This window comes from Sminthopsis crassicaudata, chromosome 5 (genome assembly GCF_048593235.1).
Source record: "Sminthopsis crassicaudata isolate SCR6 chromosome 5, ASM4859323v1, whole genome shotgun sequence".
Taxonomy (NCBI): Eukaryota; Metazoa; Chordata; class Mammalia; order Dasyuromorphia; family Dasyuridae; genus Sminthopsis; species Sminthopsis crassicaudata.
The window spans coordinates 227,484,912-227,511,676 of NC_133621.1; the positions used below are offsets into that span (position 1 = coordinate 227,484,912).

Genomic DNA, 26,765 nt, shown 5'->3' on the forward strand with positions numbered 1-26,765 from the left:
GAAGAGGAAAAATGGATTGTTGGAATGAAACCAGGAAAGTTCCAGCCCTCTTGTCCCCTCTCCCTAGGAAATGTTAAATCTTATTGATGAAGCTGCTTTGGCATCTAAGTGGTCAGATGTCTGGGTTCCACTGTCCAAAGTGGATTAAGTTTTGGTCCACCCTCCTTCCCTTCCTTCCCCAGATCTGACTTTTATTCCTTATTGGGTCCCATTAGTATCTTGCACATCATCTTGGATACTCAGCAAACAGTTATTGAATGAGTAAATAAATGACTGAATGAATGATGTTCCTAGCAAAGAAATTCTGGGGGTCTGACGATCTTCCCCGATGTTCCTTTCCACACAGGGACTCCTGGAACGTGGACAGCAAAAACTTCTACTCCTCCAGGTTCTCTCCACAACACACCCTGGGCACGCGCGCACATGGACTCCCACACACTCTCCCCCTGATTCAGCCTTCCCGATTTGAGGAAAAGAAGTATGTGGGAGTCCGTGTGTGTCTGGAGATGTGTGCTGGACAGAGGGTATATCTGGGTGGTATGTGTGTGTGCTTGTTTGTGTTTATGTGTCTTGTGTCACCAAGCACATTTGTGGCTGTGTTTGTCAACATGTATTTTTGAATTTTTTAAATGTATGTCTGAGTATGTAAAGCTGTGCGCCTTTGTCAGTGTGTGTGTGTGTGTGTGTGTGTGTGTCCTCCCTGTATTTGTCAGTGTGTGTCAGTGTGTTCCAGTCTCTGTGTGAGTGTCGTCCCCAATCCCCCATCCCCCCCACCCTGGATCTCTAATTAGTGGTTTGGGGTTTGTTCCTTCTCCCTCCTGTTTCTTCCCTCAGTAGCAGCAGCAGCAGCAGGAGCAGCAGCAGCAGCAGCAGCAGCAGCAGCAGCAGCAGCAGGACATTGGAGCTGGAATCGGAGAAGTGGTCCGGGGCTGGATCCAGAGTGAGCACAAGCTCGGAAGGCAGAGAAGATCTGGCACCCACCTGAGGCCCAGAGGCTGTCCCTTCACTCCCACTCCCAGTCCTAGACCCCAGAAAGGAGGGACCCGGCACAGCCAGCTCAGGACACTCAGGTACCCAGATTGAGAGGGCCCTGGAGAAGACTTCTCCTGCGGTTACCTTTGAAGTTGGGAGGTGAGGTCGGGGTAGGACACCACAGTCCCCTCCCTTTACCAAGCCCCTCTCCTGATGTTAGGAGGTCTTAGCATCACTTTGTCCCTGGGACCCTCCCCTCCCTTGCTCCTCTTCCTCCAGGGTCCCCTTTTCCCTTCTCCCCGAGATCCCTTCTTTGGGGAGCTCAGCAAATGGAGCAGGAAATTTGGACCCTCTGCCTCTCTCTCTCGCCCTCCTCATTGGATCGGGAGCCTTCTCCGAAGGGAAAGCTGTAATTAGAGGGTGGATCCCTACAGACAGAGAGCAGCCCCCCCCACCCAACCCCCCCAGTTCCTTCTAACTTTAGATCTCTTCTCTCCCAGTCAACCTCTCTCCCTCCCTCTCCCCTCTCCCCTTTCTTTCTCTCTCTTTCTCTGGATCTCTATCTCCCGGCTCCATCTCAGTCTCTTCATCTGGCTCACTCTTTGGCACCCACTCCCAGGATGGCATCCTCCCTATTAGAGGTAATTGATTCTTTCCCCCCCACCCCCAGAAGTAGGACCAGATGTCCTGGGGCTTCCTGGGCCTCAGTTTCCCCTATGTCATACACAATTCAGGGACCAAGATTCTGGAGTCAGGGCTGAGTTCCTCTGATGAGTAGACAGGGTGGGTAAAGGGAGTTAGGAGCATGTAAATGGAAAGAAAGAGCAGGAAAGGTGAATTGGGGATATGGAGCTATTAGAGAGGGAGAAGGGAAGGGATCAATTCAGAGGTGAGAGATGGAAGGAAGAGATGAGGATTCATGGGACAGGGATGTAGATGAGTAAAAATCAGATGACATGCATATGATTACAGGAGGTGAGATGTAAGGAATAAAAGACAGAGGCCAGAGAGTGCAGGGAGTGGACAGCTGGGGAAGGGGCTGTGGAGACGCCATCCCCAGGGACTTCTGGCCCCAAGCGTCATCTGGGTCTGGTTTGTGTTGGGGAGGGGGCTGGAATATTGGGATGCTAGCCTGGAGGTAGGGGGTTGGGAAGAGTGGAATGAAAAGGCTGAGATTTTAAGGACTGGGACAGACCTACCCATGTGTGTGTCAGAGGTGGTGGGGACCCTAAGCTTAGGGAAGAAAGGGAATTCAAGGGGAGGGATGGGGTCTAGGGCTGCTTGCCCGGCTTGCAAATATTTAGCTTTCAGCCAAAGACAAACTTAGCTCTATTTTGGGAGTGGGTGGCTCCTGAATGGGTTGGGCCACTTCCCCTCTGGGCTAGGACCCCAGCATCCCTAGCTCCTGTAACTGAAGGCAACAAGGACACTCTGAGGTCTGGGCTAGGACCCTTAACTTCTGAAATGATGAGGACTGGGGAGGGAAATGTAGGACTGAAACCCCAAACTAGAGCGGATGCAGAGAGGGGCTGGGAGTAGGGAGAGGCAGTGGGATCCCAGAGTTCAGACTCAGGGCCCATTTCCTTGTCCCAAGTCTCTTGCAAAAGTTCACTTTCTCCCTCCCTCTCCCCCCCCCTCTCTTTCTCTCTTTCCATTTCTATGTATCTTTGTCTTAAGAATTAGAGAATCAGAACTGGAAGGTACATTAGGGATCACTGGGGTCCTAGGTATTTCCTGGGTCTTCTGTCGTTTGGATCTGAGCCCTTCGGGCTCTCTAGACCAGGGTGAAAAAGCCTGAGGCTGCATTGTGATCATCTTGCATGTTAAAAGGCGGACTTTGTGTGTATGTTTCAGTATGAATGTAGGCTACATTTGCGCATCCATTCTCTGGGATGTTGGTATGTAAAAGGGTAAATGTGCACGTTGGGTGTGTAAGTGTATGTGAGGGTTGTCCATGTAAGTGTATGTGTTGTCCATGTAAGTGTATGTATTGTCCATGGCTATAAGATGATTTATAGGTCTGGGGAGCAAGAATTGTGATTATCACTATATGTACATAGTTATATTTGTGTGCTGCATGTCCTTATGGTTGTATATATGATACTGTGCCTCAAAACACTATCTTATTTCCAGAAGTTTATATTCCTCTTCCAGCCTGGAAAGGGAGAGGGAGAAAATGGTTAGATCCTCTCTCCATCCTCTGGCCTTCCTCCCCATGGACTATGTAAGGAGTTGTCTATAGGAGAGGAAGGTACTCAGGTACTTTTGGGTATCTCTGAGTGTCAGGGCTGTTGACGTGGCGAGGGTGCTTGGGGGAAGGGCTGACCGGGGGCCCTATGGTCTCTGATGGGCAGAGAGTACGGGACCAGGGATACAGGTATGAAAAAACTGACCCTGTTTTCTATCTATTTTTTATAAATTGGAGTCTTTCCCAACTATCTTCTTCATTTCTTTCACTTAGGGAGCCTTTTAATTAAGGGGATGGGGAGGCAGTTTAAGGTAGAAGGGATTTTTGGACTCCCTATTGGAACTGATAAGTTTTTGCTGGCCTAGCCTTTGGAATGATACTGATCCTTAGCCCTTCTCATCCCTACTCATCTTACTTCTAACATGCATATAGCAGGGGAGATGGGCAGAAGAAAGAAAGAAGTGGGACTTGGAGAATTGGGAACTAGGGGATGGAGAAGGCCTAAAAATAACGGAGAGTTGGAATTGGAAGCTTGGATTCTCGAAATTGGTAACCTATGAGCCAATATTTTTTAAGGTATTATGTACAAGGGGTCCTGGACCATACAACATAGATATATACATCCACACTCCCTTTCTGCTTCCCACTGGTTCTATGTCAAAGATGGCTATAATTGGAATCAAAGGAATTGAGTTCAAATCTTGGCTCTGGCACACATTGTGTTGGGCCCAGTTACAAAACTTAAAATTGTAGTCACTGCACACAAACCTTTCTTTTCTCCTTCCTTCTATTTTGCAGATGAAGAAACTGAGATTGGGAGAAGTTCAATGACTTGCCTAAATTCATGACGTTAATAATTGTTGCTTTCTGTCTCTAAATCTATAGATTCTATGATCTTCCCAAATACAACTAAGATAAATCAAAATGAAGTTATTTATGAAGGAAGAAAAGGAAAGGAAAAGAAGCAATTTGTGATGATTCTCCTTCCTTCCACCCATCTTAGGGCTCTGGACAATCTGAGTAGACAAGATAGCTCCAGAGTCCATAAAAGAATTGGTCCCTGGGGGAGGAAAGCGGGGGTTGCCTGCTAAAGGGAAGAAGAATTGTATGGAGAGATCTGTATTCCTGGATCCCAGGAAGATATTAAAGTATTCTAGGAAGGAGAGAGGGGAGTTAGTGGGATTGAACAAAGTATATCTGAAACAAGAGGAACCCTCCTGAGCTTTAACAAAGCCTGGGGTTCCAAATGAATGAAAGAGGGAATTGCTTATTTCTGTAGAGGGAAATTCAGGTACAAAGGGATGGAACTTGGGCATCCTGCCCCACCTTTCCCCCCAGTATTCAGCCTCTGGAATGGACCCCAGTGTCCTGTCTGGCTCCACCTCGACATTCTCCTGGCTTCTCAAAGACCATCTCTCGCTGAGTCTGGGGTCCATGAGCGGCCCCAGATCATCCCCCACCCCGTCCCCGCTTCCTCCCTCTCTCCCCACAGCTGGGTGGGGTCCCAGGGCTTGGCTGAGGCCCCTGTGGCCACAGTGAGAGGGCCGGGCGGGGGGGACGGCGTCGGCGTTTTTAAAAATAAACCGACCGCAGAGAAACCAATGGAGCCGGGCAGGGCTGGGGTGGGGGGAGGAAAATGGGGAGGGAGGTTGGTCTGAAGGGGGGTTCTGGGGCCCAGAACCAGGGTTAGCTTTCTCCTAGGTGGGAAATCTGCCTTCCACTTCTCCTTTTCTCTTCTTTCTGGGAACCCACTCCCACTTTTTCCTTCTTTTCCTCTGTCTTATTCCCTTTCTTTTTAGCTCTTTTCCTAACTGTCTTGTTTATCCCTTCAATCTCTTTATTTTCTTCTTGCTTTGCCTTTTTATGTCTACTTTAAATACCCTATCTCTGTTTCTCTCTCTCTCTCTCTCTCTCTCTCTCTCTCTCTCTCTCTCTCTCTCTCTCTCTCTCTCTCTCTCTCTCTCATTCTCTCTCTCTCCAGTGATCTTTTTTTCTTTCTCAATCTTTCCTTTTCTCTACTTCTGTCTCACTTCCTTTTCTGTTCTCTCTTATTCCCCGGAGTCTCCCCATTTCTTATACTTTATCTTTCTTAGTTTCTGCCTCAAAGTTACTCTGTACAAAAGTACAGTCCCTTTTCCTCCAGCATTACTGTGCTGTACAGTCCTACCCTCTTTTCCTTCCTTTTTTCCTTTACCAGAGTCTGGCCTGCCCTGCCCAGATTTAAAATACTGTACCTAGTTTTAGAAAGTTAGGAGTAGAGGGGGCCGGTGTGGGGTTTGGGTTACTGTGGCCAAGCTCAGAAGGAAGATGAGGGCTTTTGTAGTGGGTGACTCCGAAGGGTCAACAGAACCTTCAGCCATGCTAACTGGAGGTGGGCACTTTGTCTCTGAATAGAGTGGGTTGGAGGGGCACCAAGAGAAGGCAGCAGGTGACTAAACCCCTTCCTACCCTCACCTCCAATCTGTCCCATCTATTACTGGAAGCTTACGGGTGAGTGCTGAATTTCTGGGTTCTTGGAGACCTTTAGTCAGGATGCTATGCATATGAGACTACCGGGACCCAGGTATTTTAACCCCCAGCTCCCAAGAAGCCTAAGCAGATAGGAGCTCAGATGACAATTCATCTCATTCTCATAGATGTTAACATTTGAGTCTGTTTCTTGGTGGAATGCTAAAGATGGGAGAATGGTAGTACTTGCATCCTGGATGTTGGGGGTATTAAATGGGAATGGGATACTATAAGGATTTCTCCTTGTGGTCCCCAGATTGACATTGGATATTTAATGCTTTTCAGTAAAGGAAGCAAAGTCTTCCAACTCAAATTCTGCCAGGCTATATGCTGAGGTAGAGTCTCCTTGATCTGGTCATAGAAGGTCCTAAGGATGCACTAGGCATTTCTAATAGAATAGAAATTCCACCCATGGGTATGCTGGGGCAGGAAGCCCTGTATAGATTGGGGAACAACCTAGACAAAGTGGAGCTGGCTCTGAGCTTAGAGGCTCAAAGATATCCGGTCATCTGAGCCTGCATTGCTCCTTTTAGCCACCCAAAGTTGGGGTGCCAGCTGGCATTATGGAGCTAGGGGTGTCTCCTACAGTTCTGAAAGAAATTCTTGCTCCAGCCACAGTCTTGGCTCAGGGGTAATTTCTGCTCATTCTCAATGTCTCAGTCTCTACTCCCCCCCCCCCTTTTTTCCCCTATTCTCTGGCCCAAGACTTTGACAAGAGATAGCTCATGGAGGTCCTGACCTCAGGGGAAGTAAATGGTCTTGGAGGCAATGAATAGGAAATAGGGACACAAGGATATACTCAACTTTGAGAAGACAGCGTTTATTAAGTGCTTTCTGGATAGTAGACACTGTGTTAAATGATGGAGATATATAAAGGAAAAAATATGATCCTTTCCCTCAAAAGATTCATTTTCAAATTAAGTAAATAACCCTAGCTATGTATAATCAAAGGGACAAGGGGACAAGACACTAGCACTCCGGGGGATAAGAGACATGACTGGGAATGGCTTCCTGCCACAGGTGGGATTCTGGTGACACTAGAAGAAAGCCAGGGAAGCTAGGAGGCTGAGGGGAGGAGGGAGAGTAGTGCCTTTGTGGGGGTGATACAGAATGAGGAGAAGGAATAATATGTGAGGGAATAACAAGGAGATCAGGGTTGTTGGGTCATTTATGGAAGGGAGTAACCTGGAAAAAGACTAAAAAAGAACATATTGTGACCGTCTTGGAAGCCAAAATAATCTGTATTTTATTTTGGAGGTACAAGGGAAGGCAATAGAATTGACTGGGTGGTGGGTGTGTGACATGGGCTGACCTGGCCCTTAGGGAAATCATTCAGGCAGCTGAGAGGAGGGTGGATTTGCGGAGAGAGAGGAGGCAAGAGATCACTAAGTGTGGAACCTCTGGGCTCAGGTACAGCCCGTTGCTCTTGGCTCCTGTCCTGGGTCTATTGACTCATGGCCATCTTCCCCTCTGCAGGAGGAAGCCCACTATGGCTCCAGCCCGTTGGCAATGCTGACTGCAGCCTGCAGCAAGTTTGGCAGCTCCAGTGCTCTTCCAGACTCTGCTACTGCAAGCAAAGCAGGTGCAAAGAAGTCGTACCCTTCGGGCAGTGAACTTTTTGGCTCCAAAACCATGGGCGATGCTTATCCGGCTCCATTTGCAGGCACCAATGGCCTCCTTTCCTCCACAGCCAGTCCTCCGGCCCCAGCTTCAGGTTATACCAATGACTACACCCCTTTCTCTCACTCTTTCCCCGGGCCCACAACCACTCAGGACCCTGGGCTACTGGTGCCCAAGGGGCATGGCTCTCCCGACTGCCTACCCAGTGTCTACACTTCCCTGGACATGACACACCCTTATGGCTCATGGTATAAGGCAGGAATTCATGCAGGCCTCTCCCCTGGCCCTGGCAACACACCTACCCCATGGTGGGACATGCACCCAGGGGGCAACTGGCTAGGTGGTGGTCAAAGTCAGAGTGATGGGTTGCAAGGGACACTCTCCACCGGCCCAACTCAAACTCCACTCAACCCCCAGCTACCCACCTACCCTTCTGAATTTGCTCCACTCAACCCTGCCCCCTACCCAGCTCCCCACCTTCTCCCTCCTGGGCCCCAACATGTCCTGCCCCAGGATGTCTACAAACCTAAGGCTGTGGGCAATGGGGGTCAGATAGAAGGAGGTGGCGGGAATAAGCCTTCTCGGGGTGCAGGTACAGGAGGCGGCGGTGGGGCCTATGGGAGTGGAGGGGCTGGGCGGTCCACATGTGATTGCCCTAACTGCCAAGAGCTAGAGCGGTTGGGAGCAGCAGCTGCTGGGCTGAGGAAGAAGCCCATCCACAGTTGCCATATTCCCGGCTGCGGCAAAGTCTATGGGAAAGCTTCACACCTGAAGGCCCACCTTCGCTGGCACACAGGAGAGAGGCCCTTTGTCTGCAACTGGCTTTTTTGTGGCAAGAGGTTCACCCGATCAGATGAATTGGAACGGCACGTCCGCACTCACACCCGAGAGAAGAAATTCACCTGCCTACTTTGCTCAAAGAGATTCACCCGCAGTGATCACCTGAGCAAACATCAGCGCACCCACGGCGAGCCGGGTCCTGGGCCCCCTTCTTCTGGCCCCAAAGAACTGGGGGAGGTCCGGGGAACAGAGGAGGAAGGCACTCAGGCCCCTAGGCCAACAGCTTCGCCCATACCATCTGAGAAAGCCCCAGGAGGCAGCCCGGAGCAAAGCAGTCTGCTGGAGATTTGAATCGAGAGGGCCCTACCCAGCTGCCCATACTCTGTAGCTTGCCTTAGTCCCTTTCCCCATTGCTGGTCCCTTACTTCCCTTGCTACCTCTTCTGTTTTCCCTTATTTGTTCACCACACTCCCCAACCTCAAACCCAATCTCACTTTTCCAATGTGTTCCCGAGCCTCTAACTTGTCCTCTATCTCCTCTCACTCTACTCCACCTAGTATTGACATATTCTCTAAGTGGTCCTTCCCAACTAGCTTACTCTTCTTCCTCCCCCTCATTTTAACCTTGGTTTCCCCTCATTCCTCCAAACTCACCATTTGTCTCAGATCTCACTGTCCTTTCTTGTATCCTCCCTTCCAATACTGCCCCATTCTTTCCCCAGCATTATCTCCACCCAATTTCTTATCCTAGCTTACCAAACTCTAGTCGGTGGCTCTCCCCTAGCCTGAATTTCCTCTGGCCTCCCACCTGAATTTCCATACATTCACTTACAGTGGGAGACTAACCAGGGGCCTATGATCAATTGAGTCTTCTACAGGGGTTGAACAGGGATCAATTCATTCCATCTAACCTCTCATTAATTCATTCAGCTAATGTCTATTTGGGCACCTACTATGAGTGTGGTATCGTGCTAGGTGCTTCTGCTTGGTCCTCTAATCTCTGATTTGCTACATTTCTAAAGTGTTTCCTTCTTTAAAACTCTGGCATTATCAATTCAAGTTCTTCCCCCCCTTTTCCCCATTTCTCCTTAATTCTATCTGCCACTCCCTAGATCCTCCCAATCTTTTGCTTCATTTCTTCACTTTCACAACTTTTCCCCCTTTTATAAACACAATAATAATAATAATGATAATTTATTGTCCCCTGGGTGCCCCTCTTCAGGAGCAAGAACCTAGGAGGTGGGGTTAATTGCCTAATAGGGAGTGGGATGGGGACCAATCCCAGTGGTGGGGTGACCTCCAAAATGAGGGAAGCTGCTGCCAGCCTATGCATATTAAACCCACCCTGTGAATGGAGAATAATGAATAGTGATAATTAATAATAATTCTATTTATCTAAGTTATGATGACGGGTCAGGCAGTACTAGACCAGGGATAAGTAGGGATCTGCCTCTGCTAAGGGAGAGCCCAGTAGCAAGAGTCTTTGCTTCTAGATGGGTTGACTACATTGATCTCTCTCTCTCTCTCTCTCTCTCTCTCTCTCTCTCTCTCTCTCTCTCTCTCTCTGTCTCAACAGTCTCAGTCAGTGGGGACTTTGCTAATGACATCTCCTTTAGTCTCAATTTATGAGGTTTCTCTGTAATTGTGGTCTCTCCTTAATGAATGGGATTTCTCTTTTTATGGAATTTCTGCTAACACGGTGGGTCAGTTAGCCGAATCTTCCTTCATACTCAAAAGAGTTTGATGAGGTCTTTGTCAATTGGGGTTTCTCTGATATCAGGGACGCTGTTATTGGGGTTTCACTGGTAAAGGGGGTTTTCCCAGCCCCAGCCAGAAACTGTGAAACATCAAGTCCTCTGTGCTGTGTGTGTGTGTGTGTGTGTGTGTGTGTGTGTGTGTGTGTGTGTGTGTGTCTATGTATGTATGTGTCCGAGGTGGAAGTAGTTGTGTGAATTCACTAATTCTTACTCTCCTCCTCTGAATCCCAGATCCAGGACTCGCTGCTCCCTTTCACCCCCCACTCCCATCCTAGGCTCTGTGGTCTTAATCACAGGGAACCTCATTGGTCATTTTAGAAATATTACCTAAAGGTAGCCTAATCTGATAGGTCGGGGACAGTAGATTGGCGGTTGGGAGCAGGAGGTGTGCGTGAATGAGAAGCGTTCTCTGCGACTAGAATCAATCCAAGCAATGAATCAACAAATAATACCCGAGTGCCCATTCGATCTAAAGCACTGTGTGTTTGGAAGTCAGGGGAGGGAGATACCAGGGGAAAAGGTTGTTGGGGAAAAAATTAGAAAGGTAAAGTCCCAAATCTGATATTTGATGCCTCTAATTAACCTGACTTTTACTGTCAACCCCATCCTATCCTGGAACTCCGGATGCTCCCGAGTATACCTTCAATGACTTTCGATGCCGCTCCGTGCCTTTGTATCTCTTTTCTCCTCATCCCACCCTCCAGCTCCTAGTGGCTCCAGGTGGAAGGAGGATGACCTCACCTAGGGACAGGAGAAAGGGGATCGTGGGAGGGAAGGGTCATGCCCTCGTGGAGTTTCTTTGTTTTTGGTTTTTTTGTTTCGTGTTTTGTTTTTTTTTTAATTTAATAAATATCTGATTTGATATGATGTCCAGTTGGAAGGGGGAAGATATGGGTTGGTGGAGTGGAGGTGAGGGGTAGAAGTGTGGAACAAAAGGGAAAGGCAGCCACATTTCTCTCCAAGTTGGAAAACAACTCTAATTGCATTCTATTCTGCATTTATTCGCATTGCAAATACGGCATCCAGCCCGTCATTAAGGGTTAGATTTTTTAAAAATTTAGCTGTGCTCTTCGAATCCGTGGGCAGAAGTGGGTACTTTCTCTTGTATTCGACTTTATCCAGACCCATTCCCCTCCAACTGACCCAGCCGTTGGGCCCTGCCTTTGGGATCCGGCCGAGAGGGGGAGGCTTCAGGTGTAGGGGATGAAAGCGGCGGGGGACTTGCTCGGACCCCTCCCGCCTAGGCCGGACTCTGCGTGGGCTGGCCCGGTCTTAGTCCAGCTTTGCCCAAGTCCCGCCCCTGACCCAGCAATCAGCTGCCGCAGAGGAGCAGCGGCGAAGGAACAAAAGCGGGTCTGTGGCACCAGAGATCCCCGAGCCACAATAGGGCTTTGTGAGGTCCCCAGCCCTCGGGGCTCCCCTGCTGAGCTGGGCGGAGCTCTCCAATTCCTCTTCCCGGGGGAGCTGAGCTTAACCCGGGCAGCTCGGCGTGTCCTGCGGCTTGCGTCCCCATTGCTGGGGGAGGGGAAGCCGGGGAAGCTAGGGAAGGTAGCGAGGGGGTTGGTGTGGAAGGGGGGCGATCTCCTCACCTACTCTTTCCCTGCTTTGGGCCCCTATTCCTCCGAGCACTCCATCGGTAAATCTCCCCGGTCCGGGGACAGAGTGCTCTCCATCAAAGGGACTTTTGCAGAAGATTGCGCAGTTAGCTGTGCCCTAGGCCCCGGATCTCCTTGGGGAGTTGGAGAATCCTAGAACCCCAGAAAGGAGGTGCTGGAAGGAGGAAGACAGGGTCCTGGCAAGTTTCCAGGCCCCCCCCTCCCCAGACTGGGCAGACCACCCGAGACCCCCGGCCTTCTTATTCCAGCCGGTGGCAGGTTTCCTTCTCTTGCTCCCCAGCCTTTTCATCTTCCCCCATTCCGGTGGAAGATTTTTTTTTTTTTTTTTTTTGCCGGTTTCTAGGATATGAAAAGGCGAGTCCAGTGGGGACGGCGCGAAGCCAGGACAAATAGGCCCGGAGGGCGCGGGTCCGAAGCGTGTGCCAAAGAAATTGGGTACGGGGCCAGGAGCGTGGAGCGCTGAGCAATGGACTCAGGAAACAGACCCAGGGCGCGTGGCTGTTGCCCACGGGGTTTTCTACCACTCCTCCAAGACTCCCTCAGGAGGGTATTCCTTTCCAGAAACCGTCCCTGCCCTCCCGCTGCCTCAGTTTCCCTTCGAGTTCCCTAGGGAGGTTGGAGTGGAGATGTTGGATAGTCGCTTTGTTTCTTCGCTCCAGCGATTTAGCCTGGACAACCTTGCCCCCTCGTGGATCCGACTAGGAAATGCATTGTATGCTTGTAGCTATTAAACAAATTGGTCCGCGGGCCTAGGAAAAATTTTTTTTTAATAATAATTAATTTTTCCAGTTAACTGGTATTTGTTTTCTTCCCACTCCCACTCCCAGGCCCCCCCAAAGGAAAAAGAACAAAACTTTTAGGACGTGTGATTATGCAAATATACATAGTCAAGCAAAACAAATCCCTACATTGATCATGTTCAGAATACATCTCGTTCTGTCTCACCTCTGAACACATCTCTCAGGAGGTGAGCTCTTCCTCCTAAATCCCCCTGGTTCAAAGTTCATGCAGACTTCCCAGATTTCTCTGAAACCATTCACCATTCCTTATGGCATGATTGAGTTCCCTTCCATTCATGTACTATAATTTGTTCAGTCATTCCCCAACTGATGAGTATCCCTTTAGTTTCTAGTTCTTTTCTACCACAAAAAGAGCTGATAAATATTTTTGTACCTTTGAATCCTTTTCCTCTTTCTTTGATCTTAGTGGTATAGACCTGGTAGTAGTATCATTGGGTCAAAGGAAATGCATAGTTTAATAATTTTCTTTGAACAACTCCAAAGTGCTTTCCAGGATAAATTTATACCTTCACTAAACAGTGCATTAATGTTCCTGTTTTCCCATGGTTCCTTCTATATTTATCACTTTCCTTTTTTTGTCAATTTGCCAACCTGATGGGTGTAAACCGCTTTAATAAAGCTCAGTTCGTAGTTAATCGTTAATTTGGAGTATTTTTTCATATGACTACTGATAATTTCTTTGAAAACTTCCTGCTTATATCCTTTGACCATTTTTTAATGTTGTTCAGTCATTTTTCATTCGTGTCTGATTCTTTTTTTTATAATAGCTTTTTATTTTTCCAAAAACATGCAAAGATAATTTTAAACATTCACCTTTGCAAAACCTTGTTGTTTTTTTTTTTAATTAATTTTTATAATTATAACATTTTCTTTGACAGTACATATGCATAGGTAATTTTTTTTTTTTTTTTACAACATTATCCCTTGTACTCCCTTCTGTTCCGAGTTTTTCCCCTCCTTCCCTCCACCCCCTCCCCTAGATGGCAGGCATTCTCATACATATTAAATATCTTATAGTATATCCTAGGCAAAACCTTGTTTCAATTTTTTCTCTCTCCCTTCTTTCCTTTCCCCCTCTGACAGCAAACAATCCACCATAGATTAAATATGCAAAAGTATTCTAAACATATTTCCACATTTGTTATGCTGTGCAAGAAAAATCTGATCAAAAGGGGGAAAAAACACCCCCCAAAGAGAAAATGCTATGCTTTTATCCACATTCGGTCTCCATATCTCTGTGGATGGAGATGGCTCTTTCCATCACAAGTTCATTAGAACTACCTTGAAAGACTTCATTTAACTATTCTTCTATTAAAGAACCCTGAGCAAAACTCAAGTAGTGCTCAGGATCCCCCACCTTAATACTCAATAGGGTTTGCTCTTGCTAGGTTTCCCTGGAACTCCTTGTCTTGGGTCTCATCACTTCAGACCTAAACTTGAGATGTCTTCATAGAATCTGAGTGGGAAAGGATCTCAGGTGACATCTAATTAAACTCCTACCTGTAATGGTCATCTAATCTATGCTTGCAGACCTCTATTGATGGGGGAAGTGCTCTGAAAGGGTTGGGCCAAAGCTCTGGAGCCAGCTTTATTTGTTAAGGAGTTTTTCCCTATTTGAAAGAGAAGTGTGCTTCTCTGTATCTTGCACTCATTGCTCTTTATTTCTTTTCTTGGTAGCTAAGCAAAACAAGGTGAACCTCTTGCATAAGAACTTTTCAAATAACTGAAGCAATTTTTGTGATCTCTTCCTTCTCCATTCTAAACATCCCTAATACTTATGAGAGAATATCATGTATTTTCATCATCCTGGTTGCCCTCTCGAGAAAGGGCTCCAGTTTGTCAATGTCCTGCTTACAGTGCATAAAGTGCATAGTTTATGGCAATAAACACTTGTGCTAATAGTAAAAGCTTGGAGGAAAATCCTGACTTGAAAGGTTAGCTTGAATCTTCTGATCCCCCTTGTTTTACTCAAGGGAACTGGTATCTGGAAAATAACATTAGATTGGTAGATATGTCAGTAGGTAAGGGTAGGTACGTCAATTTACTTCTCTGAGGTTCACTTTTCTTCATTATAAAATGAGGGGATTGGACTAGATTATCTCTAAAATTCCTTTGAACCCTAATTCCTGTGAAGGTGAAGTGATTAGCCAAAGGTCATAGAGCCAGCAGGCTCACCTGATTCATTTAACTTCTAACAAAGTTCTTTTCCCACTAATACTGGCCTACCTTCTGCAGATAATTGCCTGACTCTTCTCTTGAGTTGTCTAATTTAAAGTAGAAAATGTCAAGGTAGGTGATATTTTGGAAACAGAATGTCCCTCATATTAGACCACTTGGTAGCTCAGCGTTCTCCCAAGCTGTCCATTCCTTTGTCCATTATAAATTTTAACTTGGCTCAGGAAGGGAGTACTAAGACAGAAGGGAAACAACAAAAGAATACAAATCTAAAATTAGAGGAGACCACAGAGATAATCCCTGTTTCTTAAACTTTTTCCCACTCTTACCCCTTTTCCCAAGAGAAATTTTTACAAAACCCCTGGTATATAGCTATATAAAATAGGTATACAAATCAAACATTTACTGATAATAAATCACAAAGAAATTAATTTTAAAACACTTTTTAAGGTATACATACAATTTTATCATTAAAGAAAAAAAGCGAATTTGCATACTAATGTTTATTTTTACATATGGAATTAAATTTTGGTGGAATTTTTGATTCCTTTTACTGTTGTCAAATTTTTCACAACTCTCACATTCAGTTACACTATATGGGACGGAGACACACAATTTAAGAAGTTTTGATCTAGTCCAACTTCCTCATTTTAAAGAAGAGCGAATCCAGTCTCAGGGAACTGATTTGTCCAGTGTCAGAGGTGGGGTAGGAAGTTAGCTCTGACTCCAGAACTTTTGCTTCTTGCAATGTGCTACCTTGCCATCCATGATACATAGACACAGATAAATATCAAATACATAAATAATAGGGTTGTTTTTTTTTAGGACATTATATACTATATACTATACCACTATCCTATAGTGTACATGAGCACAATAAGTTTGTTTCTTTACAAAATACACTAGACAAAGTTTTTTGGGAGAATGGGTCTTAAGCACTTGAGCTGAACTTTGAAGGACTCTAGGAGGTGCAGCTGAGAAGGGAGTCTATTTCAGTACAATGTAAAGGCATGGAGATGGGAGAATGTACAGAGAACAGCAAGTGGACCATTTTGGCCGGTTGTAGAAGGGAGAATAATGTTTGATAAGATCGTAAATGTTATAGGAGAAATGTCTCCTATTGATTTTGTGTGTTAGATAAATACTGCAAAATAAATCTTACCACAATGCAAAAATTATAGAGATAAAAACCTAGGTTTTAAAGGGCTTTCATGAAGAGAACTCTGAACCCTGATGGAGGACTGGACCAATCTACTTATAGAGAAAAATTATGTCATAGAGATAGAAGATTTTCTTAAATATATGACATTCTTTATGGCTTCAGCCATTAAGATTACACAGGCCTATCGGAAAGATTCATTCAATGGTCCTTGTTCAGTTGCTTCAATCATGCCTACTCTTTGTGACCCACAGTTGGGGTTTTCTTAGCAAAGACACTGGAGTATTTTGCTGTTTCCTTCTCCAGCTCATTTAACAGGTGAGGAAATTCAGGCAAGCAATGTTAAGTGATTTGATCATCCTCACTCTGCTAGTAAGCATTTAAGGCAGGGGTTAAACAAATTAAGAAGAAGTTAGTAGGGGCAGCTAGGTGGCGCAGTGGATAGAGCATCAGTCCTGCATTCAGGAGGACCCGAGTTCAAATCTAGCCTCAGACACTTAACACTTCCTGGCTGTGTGACCCTGGGCAAGTCACTTAACCCCAGCCTCAGGGAAAAAAAAAAAAAAAAAAAAAAAGAAAGAAAACAAATTAGTGAACTCACTAATTTATAAGTATGGCCCAAAGATATGTGAGAAGACATCTTTTCAAAAGTGTTTGTAAGTATGGAACTTTGCTTTTCAAAAAAATTTTAATGTATTGAGTATTTTTTGCTGAATTGTATTTAGATGATGTGAAAAAAAAAGGTAACAATAAATATATTTTAAAATAAGAAAAAGTTTAAAATGAGGCTATTACTATAGTTGATATGAGTACTGTTCGACAGGGTCCTGAACTGGAATTGTTGGCTATGAGTGCAGAGAAAAGAACAGATAATAGAGGTAGAATTACCAAGATTTGCCAGTCGGATTGGATTGAGGAAGTGAGAGGGAAGATTCTTTCTATTGGGGTATGATTCTTGTTCTTATACAAATTTGATTTACTTTTATATCTCCGAAATGAAACCTTTATCAGAGAAGATTACTGCAAAGATTTTCCTCTGTTACCTATTACCTTTCAGTTTTAATTGTATTGCTTTTGTTTGTGCAAAAAACTTTTCAAAGTTGTTCATTTCATTTCTGGGACCCTCTCTGTCCCTTCTTCTTTTCATGAAGCCATAAGCTCATTTCTTCCTTGCTTTTCTAATTTGCATGATATTTTTTCTTTCTTTTGGAAGAGGACCAATGACATCATGAGGGTGATGTCTTGATTTGCTCTAGAACTGGATTTAAGTGAGCTTCATTTTCTCTTCCGGAGTCATGGAGGTCCATCCGGTGGCAAGACACTGACCAAATAATCAGGTCTTATCCTGCATCTTTGGGGAGAAGAGAGATGGGGCAATACGGGAGAGGCTGCCTAGGAGAGAACGAGGACTGGAGGGACGGGAAGTCCGGTGTGTGGACAAAGAGCGGGGTTTGATGAGGGAGAGGTGGAAAGTTAATTGATTATGATCAGATAAGATGGAGATTTGTGGCAAGATCAGAGATCTGACGAGCTCGGTGGGCCACTGCGCCCGCCATTACTCCTGCCTCTCCTCAAGCCTGGCTCATTTCGGGGAAGAGGGCAGACAATACAGTCTCAGGAGATTGCAGATTTCCCCCCCCGGTTCCGTCTTCAAACCCTGGAGAGCTAAATTGGGTATTTTTTAAAAATAGGATTTATTTAAAGCCACAGAATACAAGGGGATAGTCCACCCTCATTTCTGTCCCCCCTCTCCCCCCAGCCAAGTTTCATCCTTCAATAACCTGCAGCCCCCTCCTCGCTGACGTATTCACGCAGCTTCCTCTGCAGGACGCTAGGGGAAGCGCGAGAAGCAACCGGAAACCCCCCTCCCCCCCACTGCTCCGCGCTCAGGGCCCACTTCCGTCGAGCGTGGAGGCGGTGGTGTTTGTCCCGCGCGGCGATCCGTCCGCGATTCGTCTCCAAGTCCAGCGCGCGTGGGAGCCGCGGGAAAGTGGGACGGGCTGGCTCCAGGCCGAGCCGCCTCGCAGGATGTGCTCCCTTTCGTTGTTCCCGCCGTCACCACCCTGGGACCAAGTGACGCTTTACGAATACAACAACGAGTTGGTGACCGGTGACAACTATGAAAGCCCGCCCCCCGACTTCCGGGGTCAGGTAATTTACTAGGCTTTCACTCCCGAGAGAGAGAAAGAGAGAAAAGGAGAAAGGGACGAAGGGAGAGAGAGAGGGAGAGGAGAAAGGCGAGAAGAGGGGTTGACGCGGGAGTGGAGCAAGGAAGAAATTAAATGAGAGGGAAGGGCCGGAATTGGAAGAAAACAATTTTAAGTGGGCGGGGCGAGCGCTTGGTTTAGAGCGGGATTAACGAGATGGAGGCGGAGCTAGAAGGCCTGGGACGGGGCTAAGCAGATGCTGAATGGAAGCGGAGTATCAGACTTAGGGCTGCCAGTTTTGGGGAAATACTTAGCCAGGGGTAGGGCCCTCATTAAATACTTTTTTTTTTCTTAATTTCAGTAGTACTTTATTTTTTCTTTTCTTTTCTTTTCCCTGAGGCTGGGGTTAAGTGACTTGCCCAGGGTCACACAGCTAGGGCGTGTTAAGTGTCCGAGATCAGATTTGAACTCTGGTCCTTCTGAATTCAAGGCTGGTCCTCTATCCACTGCGCCACTATTTTTTCAATTAAAAGTAAAGTTTTTGTAAGTTTCTGAGTTCTAGATTTGTCCCTCCTTCCTTATCTCCTCCTTCTCCAAGACAGTTATGCAAATACAATAATTTAAAACATTTCCGTATTAGTCATGTTGTGAAAGGAAAAAAAAAGAAAAAAGCAAACAAGAAAAAAGTAAAATTGTATATTTTGACCTGCATCCAGTCTCTCTGGATGGGGATGGCATTTTCCATTCCCAAGTGTATTGAAATTGTTTTGGATCACTGCATTGCTGAAAGTCGTTAAATCTTTTTCAAAATTTTTATTTATTTATTTTAAATTAATAATTATAACTTTTTTAATGATCTCCTGGTTCTGCTCATTTAACTCAGCATCAGTTCATGTAAGTCAGAGTCGATAAATCTGTCCTAGTGGATCATCAAACAATCTTGCTGTTGTGTACCGTGTGTTCCGGGCTTTACTCACTTCACTCAACATCATTTCATGCAAGTCTTTCCAGGCTTTTCTGAATTCAGCCTGCTTATCATTTCTTATAAAACAATTAATATTCCATTAAATTTATATACCAATATTATTAATAAATGCTTATTGGTTGAATCCAGAGCTTAACCTTTAACCTTTATCAGTTAAAGTCCATGCACTCTTCAGAGTCACGTTCTTATGTGCATAGAATACAAAAGGATTACAAAACTGATGTGAAAATATAGTTATCAAAATATTAAAAAACACACACACAAGTTTACCAGCCTCAGATCTAATCCGATCCCTGCATTTCACAGATCAGGAAACTGAAGCCCAGAAATATCATAAATAGAAAGTTCTGGATAAAAAATCAGATTTTACTCCACATCTGACAAACTTCCCACTTACCACATATACTTTTTAAAAAGCACTTAATCTTTTTTTTTTTTCCCTTCAGATGAATTTTGTTATGAGGTTTTTTTTGCTCTATAAAATAATTCTTTGGGTTGTTCATGGGTAACCTATATCACATTGCCTGCTGCCTTGAGGGGAAGGGGAAAAAAAAATCTGAAACACAAAATCTTGCAAAAATAAATGTTGAAAACTATTTTTACATGCATTTGGAGAAATAAAATATTACTGAAGAAGAAAATAATCTTTGGTAGTTTATTTGGTGTGTGTGGCATTGAATACGTAATTTAATATTGTCATTTTTATCATGTGGATTTGGCCTTCCCATGAGCAATGAATATTTCTTGGCTTATTTTGGTCTCTCTTTGTGTGAAGAGTTCTAGTGCCCTTTCTGTTGTTCTGGGCTGCGCCTTTATTAAGGGAGGTTAGGGAGAAAGGAAGAGATAGATATTATTTTGGAGTTTGGAAGTTCATATAAACCCAAAGGGACAAGAGGAGAAAAGTTCAATCCTTGTATCCACAGTGGATCAACCTTCCTGTTCTACATCTGACAAAAGATCCCCTCAAGACCCCTGGCCGTCTGGACCATGGCACCAAAACAGCTTTCATCCATCACCGTGAAAGTATCTGGAAGAGATGTATCAATGCCTGGTGAGATCAGGGGCAGGAATCAGCAAGCACTGGAAGATGTTGTATCATTGTGGTCTCCCCTAGCCTAAACCCTTGATCAGATCCTTATTACCTTACCTATGAAAGATAAACTTCAAGGGTCTCTGCTCACTGACTCTGGTTCCTCTGAGAGCATTGGAAAGAGCCCTGCAGAGTTGGAAGAGCTATGCTCAAGTGAATTCAGCTACTTACCGCCTGTCATATCCTAGGCCCACTTTGGGCCTCAGTTTCCTCATTTGTAAAATGGGGGCAATTGGAATTAATGGTCCCTTCTAAGTATAAATCCTGGGATTTGCAGTTAATTACCCCAGACCCTTCCCTTGGCTTGTAAGCTGTGACTGTCTCCCTCTGTCACCTCCTGGATCCCCCATCCATCTCTGCACTGTATTCAACATTGTTGTATTTTATGCATTTGTACTTGTTTGTATTTGGCAAGTATCCTTAGAACCTTCTGAGTGTTCCCTTCCCAGTTCTCTGGGGCAGGGCAGTCCGTCTCCTTTGTTTGTGTGGACACTATTTTCTTACAGTGTCTTTTGGTGTTTTATATGTAGAGACTTTTGAGTTGAATGACCCACTTTTGAAGCTCTGAAAGGCAGGTGTGGGGAGGCAGAGGGCAAGGAAGGGTGAGGGCCCCAGCCTTAGCCTCTCTGTTCCCTGCAGGCGTGATATGGGGGTTTCCGGTGTGTTGAATGAAGTGGCTAACTCTGAGGAAGAAGGTGAGTCCTTCTCTTCTGCTCCTCCCCCTTCTCTCTTCCTCTGTAATGAAGAATGATAAATGAAGTGGCTAACTCTGAGGAAGAAGGTGAGTCCTTCTCTTCTGCTCCTCCCCCTTCTCTCTTCCTCTGTAATGAAGAATGATAAGATTGATATCTAGATATGTATCTATGACATATAAGAATAATGATTAGAGCATAGATTTAGGTCCACAGAATGCTTTCCTCATAAGTTTCAAGTACCTTTCCCCACTCCTACCCCTGAACCTCAGCTCTCCATTGTCCACTTAGTGTTCTTTTCCGCCACCCCCATCTTCACTGATACCTGTCACTCCCACTTAATACCCCATGGAGGAATTCTTCAGATACCCCAGAAAAGGGCCAGTCGCAGACTAAAAGGATGACGAGTCCTCCTGGGATGGTTCAGTGATGGCTGTCTCCTTCGGCCCCACAGTGTTCAAGTGGGTGAAGACAACATCAAGCTGGGCCCTGGCTTTGTGTCGATGGGGCGCTTCCCTCCATGGGTCCCTGTTTCCCCATCTGTCAGTGAGTTTGGGCTCCTTTCCACCCCCCTTTGAAACCCAGTTCGAGGAAGGGAGGGGAGGAAAGGTCTTGGTGACCATGACCTGTGCAGGGTGGCTTTCATTCCCATCGGGAGAGAAAAGGGTGAGCTCCTCTCAAGGGCTGTGGGGGATGTCAGCATCTTTCTATCCCCGCTCCCCATTCTTCTTCCTTTCCACTCTTCCAGCTCCGAAGTGAAGATCTGATTGCCGAGTTTGCCCAGGTCACAAATTGGTGAGGGGACATCTAGACGCAAGCCCACAGCTTGGAGGCTTCTGGCCTGGGGGATGGGAGTCAGGGCGGGACTCCTTTTTTCTTTATCCCCTTCCCCAATGGAGCAAAGAACCTGTGCTGGGGCAGGGAGAGGAGCAGGAATGCTTCTAGCTCATGCTGGCTTTACGCCCCAGGTCTAGCTGCTGCCTGAGGGTTTTTGCCTGGCATCCCCACACCAACAAGTTTGCGGTGGTGCTGTTAGATGACTCCATCCGTGTATACAATGCCAACAGGTATGTGTGGGCACATGGGGCAGGGGAAGCCCAGGTTTCCTGACTGGGGTCAGAGACTTCCAGGACTTGTCTGGCTCTGGCTCCAGAAGATTCCTAGACTTTTTCCCCCAGGATCCTTTAAGAATTTAAGCATTCCCCATTGTATATATGTGTTGGAGGAACAAGGCCTGGGAAATTTCTGAGCTTCTTTGAGTATTTGCTGTGTTTCCTTTTCTCAAACTCCTGTTCTGGCAGCTTTCCCTCTCTCCTTCCCTCTTGAACCTAATTCCCTGACTGACCCTCTTCTCCACTCAAAGTCCCCTTTCGTCTCCCCCTCCCTTTACTCCTGTCCCTGGTCCTCTCCTTTTTTGTTTTTCTCTCCTCAAAGCACCATAGTTCCCTCTCTGAAGCACCGGCTACAGCGAAACGTGGCTGCGCTGGCCTGGAAGCCCCTCAGTGCCTCAGTGCTGGCTGTGGCCTGTCAAAGCTGTATCCTCATCTGGACCCTGGATCCCAACTCCCTGTCCACCCGGTAAATTCCTTTCCTGCTCTGCCCTTTGTACCCTGAGCTTCCCCAGGGTTCTTTTGCCCCCTGAGCAGCCCAAGGACTTTTGTGAATGTGGGAATGGGAGGAGATTATCCTGGAGGAAGAGAAAGCCAGCCTTTTCTGTCTGGGCCCTCTGAGGCCAGTGGGGCAAATTGTCACAGATCCCAGGGACATATAGGTGGAGGGTCAGAAGCAACAGAGCAGGGATTTGGTGGGGGAGCTTCCTAGGTGCAGCCTGAAATTAAGAATGAAATCCTGACATGGGATTTGAAAGGAAGGGAGAGGCAGTGTCACCGAGTGAAGCTGCTGGCAGAAAAGGATCAGGCGTCATTGCTCAGTCAGCGGACGCTCTGAGTTGAAATGATCTCTAAAAGGCAGCAAAGTGATATAGTGGATGGAGCACTGGGCCTACAGTCTGGGAGGCCTGAGTTCAAATCTCCCCTTACATACTTGATAGTTCTGTGACCTTGGACAAGCCCCTTTTTGCCTCAGCTTCCTCATCTGTAAAATTTGTTAGGAGGGATGGTTGGTTCCATGGTAGGAAATCAAGGAATATGTTCAAAAATGGAAGTGATATAAAAACCAAAATAAGCCAAATTTTTCCCCTTCATAACCCCACTTGGGGCTTTTTTCTTCTTTTTTTTTTTTTTAAATTAAAGCTTTTTATTTTCAAAACATATGCATGGATAATTTTTCAGTATTCATCCTTGCAAAACCTTGTGCTCCAAATTTTCTTCTCCTTTCCCCTCACCTTCCACCCTAGATGCAAGTAATCTAATATATATTAAACATGTTAAAAATATGTTAAATCCAATATATGTATACATATTTATACAATTATCTATACAAGAAAAAAAATCACATCAAAAAGGAAAAAAATGAGAAACCAAAATACAAACAACAAAAGGAGTGAAAATGCTATGTTGTGATCCACACACAGTTCCCACAGTCCTCTCTCTCTCTGGGTGTAGATGACTCTCTTCATCATCATCACAAGTTCCAATGATCATTGGAACTGTAAGCCATGTTTTTAAAAAGAAAAAATAATAGCACCTACCTCTCATTGTTATTGTGGGGACCAAATGAAATAATAATTGCAAAGAGCTCAACAGAATGTCTAGCTAGCAATATGATAAATGCTATATAAATTTTAGCTATTATTATAAGAAGGAAAAGGAGATTCTCAGCTGTCCCACTGTTTAGAAGAGGGCTAGGTAGCCCCTCCTCTATTCCATGGGTGAAATAGAATTTCTTGAAGACTACAGTAATAACAACCTTGACCTCATTAATCTAGTATTTCCTTTTGTTCCAGTAAGTTTATATATTTTTAATACACATTGATTCATAAAACAATGGGAGAGAAAAATCAGAGCAAAAGGGAAAAACCATGGGAGAGATGAACAACCAAAAAAAAAGAAATGAACATAGCATGTGTTGATTTACATTCAATCTTCTTAGATCTTTTTTTGGATGCAGATTAATCTAGTATTTCCTAACTTGACAAGTCAGGAAATATTTCCAAATTGTTTTTCTTTTTAAAAAATGACTTATTTTGGTTTTTACATAACCTTAATTTCTGAACATAATCTGTGACTTCTTACCCTGGAACCATCCCTCATAACAAAAAGCCAAAGCATATCCACAGAACTGACCGTGTATTGTTCATCTGAGCCTGACAGTGCGAACCATTGTATTCCCTTGATCCCTCGCCTCAGCAGAGAAGGGAGATCCTTCCTCAGAGTTAGGGAAGCTCATTTGGCCTCATGGGAGCTTCTTCTCCATCCTCCCTTCTTCAGGGGGATTGGGACATGGTGTTTTCATCTCAACCCTTCCATGATAATAAATGGCTTGCAATGGATGAGAAGTTTTGGCTGAGATTCAACCCAGGAAAAGCTGGGAAGCTGGACTCCTGGGTTTCCCTGGGCTACCTTGCCACCTTCTCAATGTTTCACCTTTGCAGACCCTCCTCAGGCTGTGCCCAGGTGCTTTCCCATCCGGGGCACAGCCCTGTCACCAGCCTGGCCTGGTCCCCCAATGGAGGACGACTACTTTCAGCCTCACCTGTAGATGCTGCTGTCTTGGTGAGTTGCCCCCCAACCTCTGGGTCCCTTTCCTCTGGAAAAGACTGTTTTTCCTGATGAGAGCAAGACTAGGTTTGCTCTATTTTCTATGGTCTAGGTACTCATTAAATACCTGTTCCATGTCATAAACAGCGCTGAGTCCTGGAGATACAAAGTCAGACATTTTTTGCTCTGGTGGAGTTCACAATCTAAGGGGCAGGGGTGGAGGGAGACACTGTGCACTTCTGTAGAGAGTCAAGGTACTGTGGGATAAATTGGAGAGAATCTCAGAGAGGGCATTAGCATTAAGGAGAAACTGGAAAGGCCTCAGGGGAAGCCAGAAAGCAAGGAGGAGGCAGAACCTTGTAGCCATGGTGGGGTAGCCAGGGAAAAAGATCTGAGCAGCAGGGGGCCAGTGTCCTCAGATTGTAAAGGCAGGAAGGGACAGGTTATGTAGGGCTAGAGAAGCCACAGGAGATTCTATATTTATCTTGGAGTAGTAGGGAGCCCCTGTTATTGACTGGAAAGGGGGTGAACATGGTCATCATTGTGACAGGCTGGTGGGGGATGGATCTGAATGGGAAGGACCTGGGGGAGGGTGGTTGGCTGCTAGGTTACTGCAGCTATGCAGCTGTGAGATGAAATGCAGCTGTTCTTATCCCAGACTTCTTCCCTACAATCCTGTCAAGGCCTTAGTTCCCAGCTCTCCTGGATCTATAAAAACTCCTTAGGAAGGAGCAGTGAGTAAAGTACCAGCTCTGGATTTGGGAAGACCTGAATACAAATCTGGCCTTGGACATTTAACACATACATGTTGTGACCTTGGGCAATTACTTAACCCCAATTGCCTCAAAATCAAATAAACAAAACCATTTGGGACATAATTGGGGATCTCAAGCCTCTTCTCAGGAATACCTTCTCCTTTGCTTCCAGGTGTGGGACATCTCTACTGAGACCTGTGTTCCCCTTCCCTGGTTCCGAGGAGGTGGAGTCACTTATCTGCTTTGGTCCCCCGATGGTAGCAAAGTCTTGGCCACCACTCCCTCTGCTGTGTTCCGGTGAGTGAGGGGTCAGTGTGCAGACCAGCACAGGAGTGTATTACAGACTGGCTATCTTCCCGGCAGAGTAAAATAGGACATCTTGGAATTTCTGAGATCATTAACCAAACCCTCCCCCCTCCAATGCAGAGTTTGGGAAGCTCAGATGTGGACCTGCGAGAGGTGGCCTACCCTGTCGGGCCGTTGTCAGGTACCAAGGGATCTCTCTTGGGAGTGGATGGGCCAGTCACCTGTTGTATCCCCTGGTGCCTGGGATGTAGCTCCCCCACCCTGGGAACACCTGGAGGCTGCTCCTGTCCTTCTTCAAGGCCCGATCCCTTGTCCTTCTTCAGACTGGCTGCTGGAGCCCAGATGGGAATCGCCTGCTATTCACAGTCCTAGGAGAGCCACTTATTTACTCCTTGACCTTCCCTGAACACAGCAGTAAGAAGTGTCTTCAAGGGATAACAGAGGGCAAAGAACATTCTTAATAGGCCCAACCTTTGGGGACTGGGAGGGTGGGGGAACAGGGACACATTCCCTGAAGGATGGGCCAGGAGAGGGCCTGGGCTCTCCTCCCTCCTTTTAGGGCCTCTGAGGTTGGAAGAAGGCTTATCACATGCCCTTTCCATAGGGGAAGGAAAAGGGCAGGTTGGAGGTGCCAAGACAGCTACCATTGTGGCAGATCTGTCTGAGACAACAATACAGACACCTACAGGGGAAGAAAGGTGAGTGAGGGTTTCGGGCCACAGTGTGTGGAAGGCAGGAAGAACTTCTCCCCTTCACTTTCACTGTATTCTCTAGGCTGGGTGGAGAAGCCCATTCCATGGTCTGGGACCCTAGTGGGGAACGTCTGGCTGTGCTTATGAAAGGTAAGGGGGTGAGAGGGGGGCAGTTCATTCTGGCGTCAGCCCACGATCCTGCCCCAGGTTCTTTACTCACTATCTGTACCTCCCTTTTTGTAGGAAACCCACGTGTCCGACATGGCAAGCCTGTCATTCTGCTGTTCCGAACTCGGAATAGTCCCGTGTTTGAACTGCTTCCTTGGTGAGGATCCCTTAAGCTTCCCCTACCCCCAATGCAGCATCAGAATCTCTATTCCCTCCTGCCCTTCTCACTTCTCACCTGCCTTGCTCCCCAGCGGTGTTGTGCAGGGGGAACCAGGGGCCTGGGCCCAGCTGATCACCTTTCATCCATCCTTCAACAAAGGAGCTCTGCTCAGTGTGGTGAGAAGGGGAAACCTTGATGGGTGGAAATGGGCTCTGTGGGGATGAGGGTTTGGAGCCAGGGTTTGATACTTCCATCTTTCCTCTTGTGATTTCCCTACAGTGCTGGTCCACAGGCCGGATTGCCCACATTCCCTTGTACTTTGTCAATGCCCAGTTCCCCCGATTTAGTCCCATGCTATGCCGGACCCAGGAGCCCCCTGCTGGGGGAGGTGGCTCTACCCATGTGCCTCTGTTTACTGAGACAGCCCCCATCTCTAGCCCCTGGGATCCCTCTTCAGGAACTTCTTGGTCCCACTCTCCCACCAGCCATCTTTAATAAACAAACATTCTCTTTATTTCCCTTCATTTCTGGTCTGTT

The 26,765-nt window shown here is 46.2% G+C and overlaps 3 protein-coding genes across 6 annotated transcripts in view; 2 read left to right on the forward strand and 1 right to left on the reverse strand.

The window, feature by feature from the left end:
• PCBP2 (poly(rC) binding protein 2) overlaps positions 1 to 26,765 on the reverse strand; it is a 350,172-nt gene that overhangs the window by 218,917 nt on the left and 104,490 nt on the right. The gene's annotated exons all lie outside the window — the stretch shown is intronic.
• Positions 842 to 12,875, forward strand: SP7 (Sp7 transcription factor). Of its 2 annotated transcripts, none has more exons than XM_074270227.1 (3): positions 842 to 1,070; positions 7,145 to 11,177; positions 11,784 to 12,875. In XM_074270227.1, exon 2 carries the CDS (start codon positions 7,178 to 7,180, stop codon positions 8,417 to 8,419), a length of 1,242 nt encoding a protein of 413 aa, XP_074126328.1. In that variant the 5' UTR covers positions 842 to 1,070; positions 7,145 to 7,177; the 3' UTR covers positions 8,420 to 11,177; positions 11,784 to 12,875. The 2 variants fall into 2 exon arrangements, with proteins under 2 accessions (XP_074126328.1, XP_074126327.1); XM_074270226.1 differs by lacking the exon at positions 842 to 1,070 and adding an exon at positions 1,481 to 1,613.
• On the forward strand, positions 16,930 to 26,742 carry AAAS (aladin WD repeat nucleoporin). 3 transcript variants are annotated; one of them, XM_074270232.1, is made up of 16 exons: positions 16,930 to 17,725; positions 19,630 to 19,757; positions 20,436 to 20,577; positions 20,943 to 21,034; positions 21,237 to 21,283; positions 21,457 to 21,555; positions 21,923 to 22,066; positions 24,042 to 24,162; positions 25,075 to 25,199; positions 25,329 to 25,389; positions 25,532 to 25,622; positions 25,813 to 25,906; positions 25,983 to 26,050; positions 26,144 to 26,225; positions 26,320 to 26,404; positions 26,508 to 26,742. In XM_074270232.1, the coding sequence occupies exons 3-16, from the start codon at positions 20,544 to 20,546 to the stop codon at positions 26,721 to 26,723; spliced, it is 1,359 nt and encodes a 452-aa protein (XP_074126333.1). In that variant the 5' UTR covers positions 16,930 to 17,725; positions 19,630 to 19,757; positions 20,436 to 20,543; the 3' UTR covers positions 26,724 to 26,742. The 3 variants fall into 3 exon arrangements, with proteins under 3 accessions (XP_074126333.1, XP_074126334.1, XP_074126332.1); XM_074270233.1 differs by having other exon boundaries at positions 20,436 to 20,491; positions 20,854 to 21,034; XM_074270231.1 differs by having other exon boundaries at positions 16,931 to 17,725; positions 20,436 to 20,491.

What these genes read in the sequence shown, in the direction of transcription:
- SP7 (XM_074270226.1), top strand. Translation starts at nt 1,593, where the DNA reads ATGGCATCCTCCCTATTAGAG. An exon ending in TGGCATCCTCCCTATTAGAG is followed by an intron (nt 1,614 to 7,144) that starts GTAATTGATTCT and finishes TCCCCTCTGCAG; the next exon opens with GAGGAAGCCCACTATGGCTC.
- AAAS (XM_074270231.1), top strand. Translation starts at nt 17,603, where the DNA reads ATGTGCTCCCTTTCGTTGTTCCCGCCGTCACCACCCTGGGACCAAGTG. An exon ending in CCCTGTTTCCCCATCTGTCA is followed by an intron (nt 21,035 to 21,236) that starts GTGAGTTTGGGC and finishes CCACTCTTCCAG; the next exon opens with CTCCGAAGTGAAGATCTGAT. An exon ending in GTGTTTGAACTGCTTCCTTG is followed by an intron (nt 26,226 to 26,319) that starts GTGAGGATCCCT and finishes CTTGCTCCCCAG; the next exon opens with CGGTGTTGTGCAGGGGGAAC.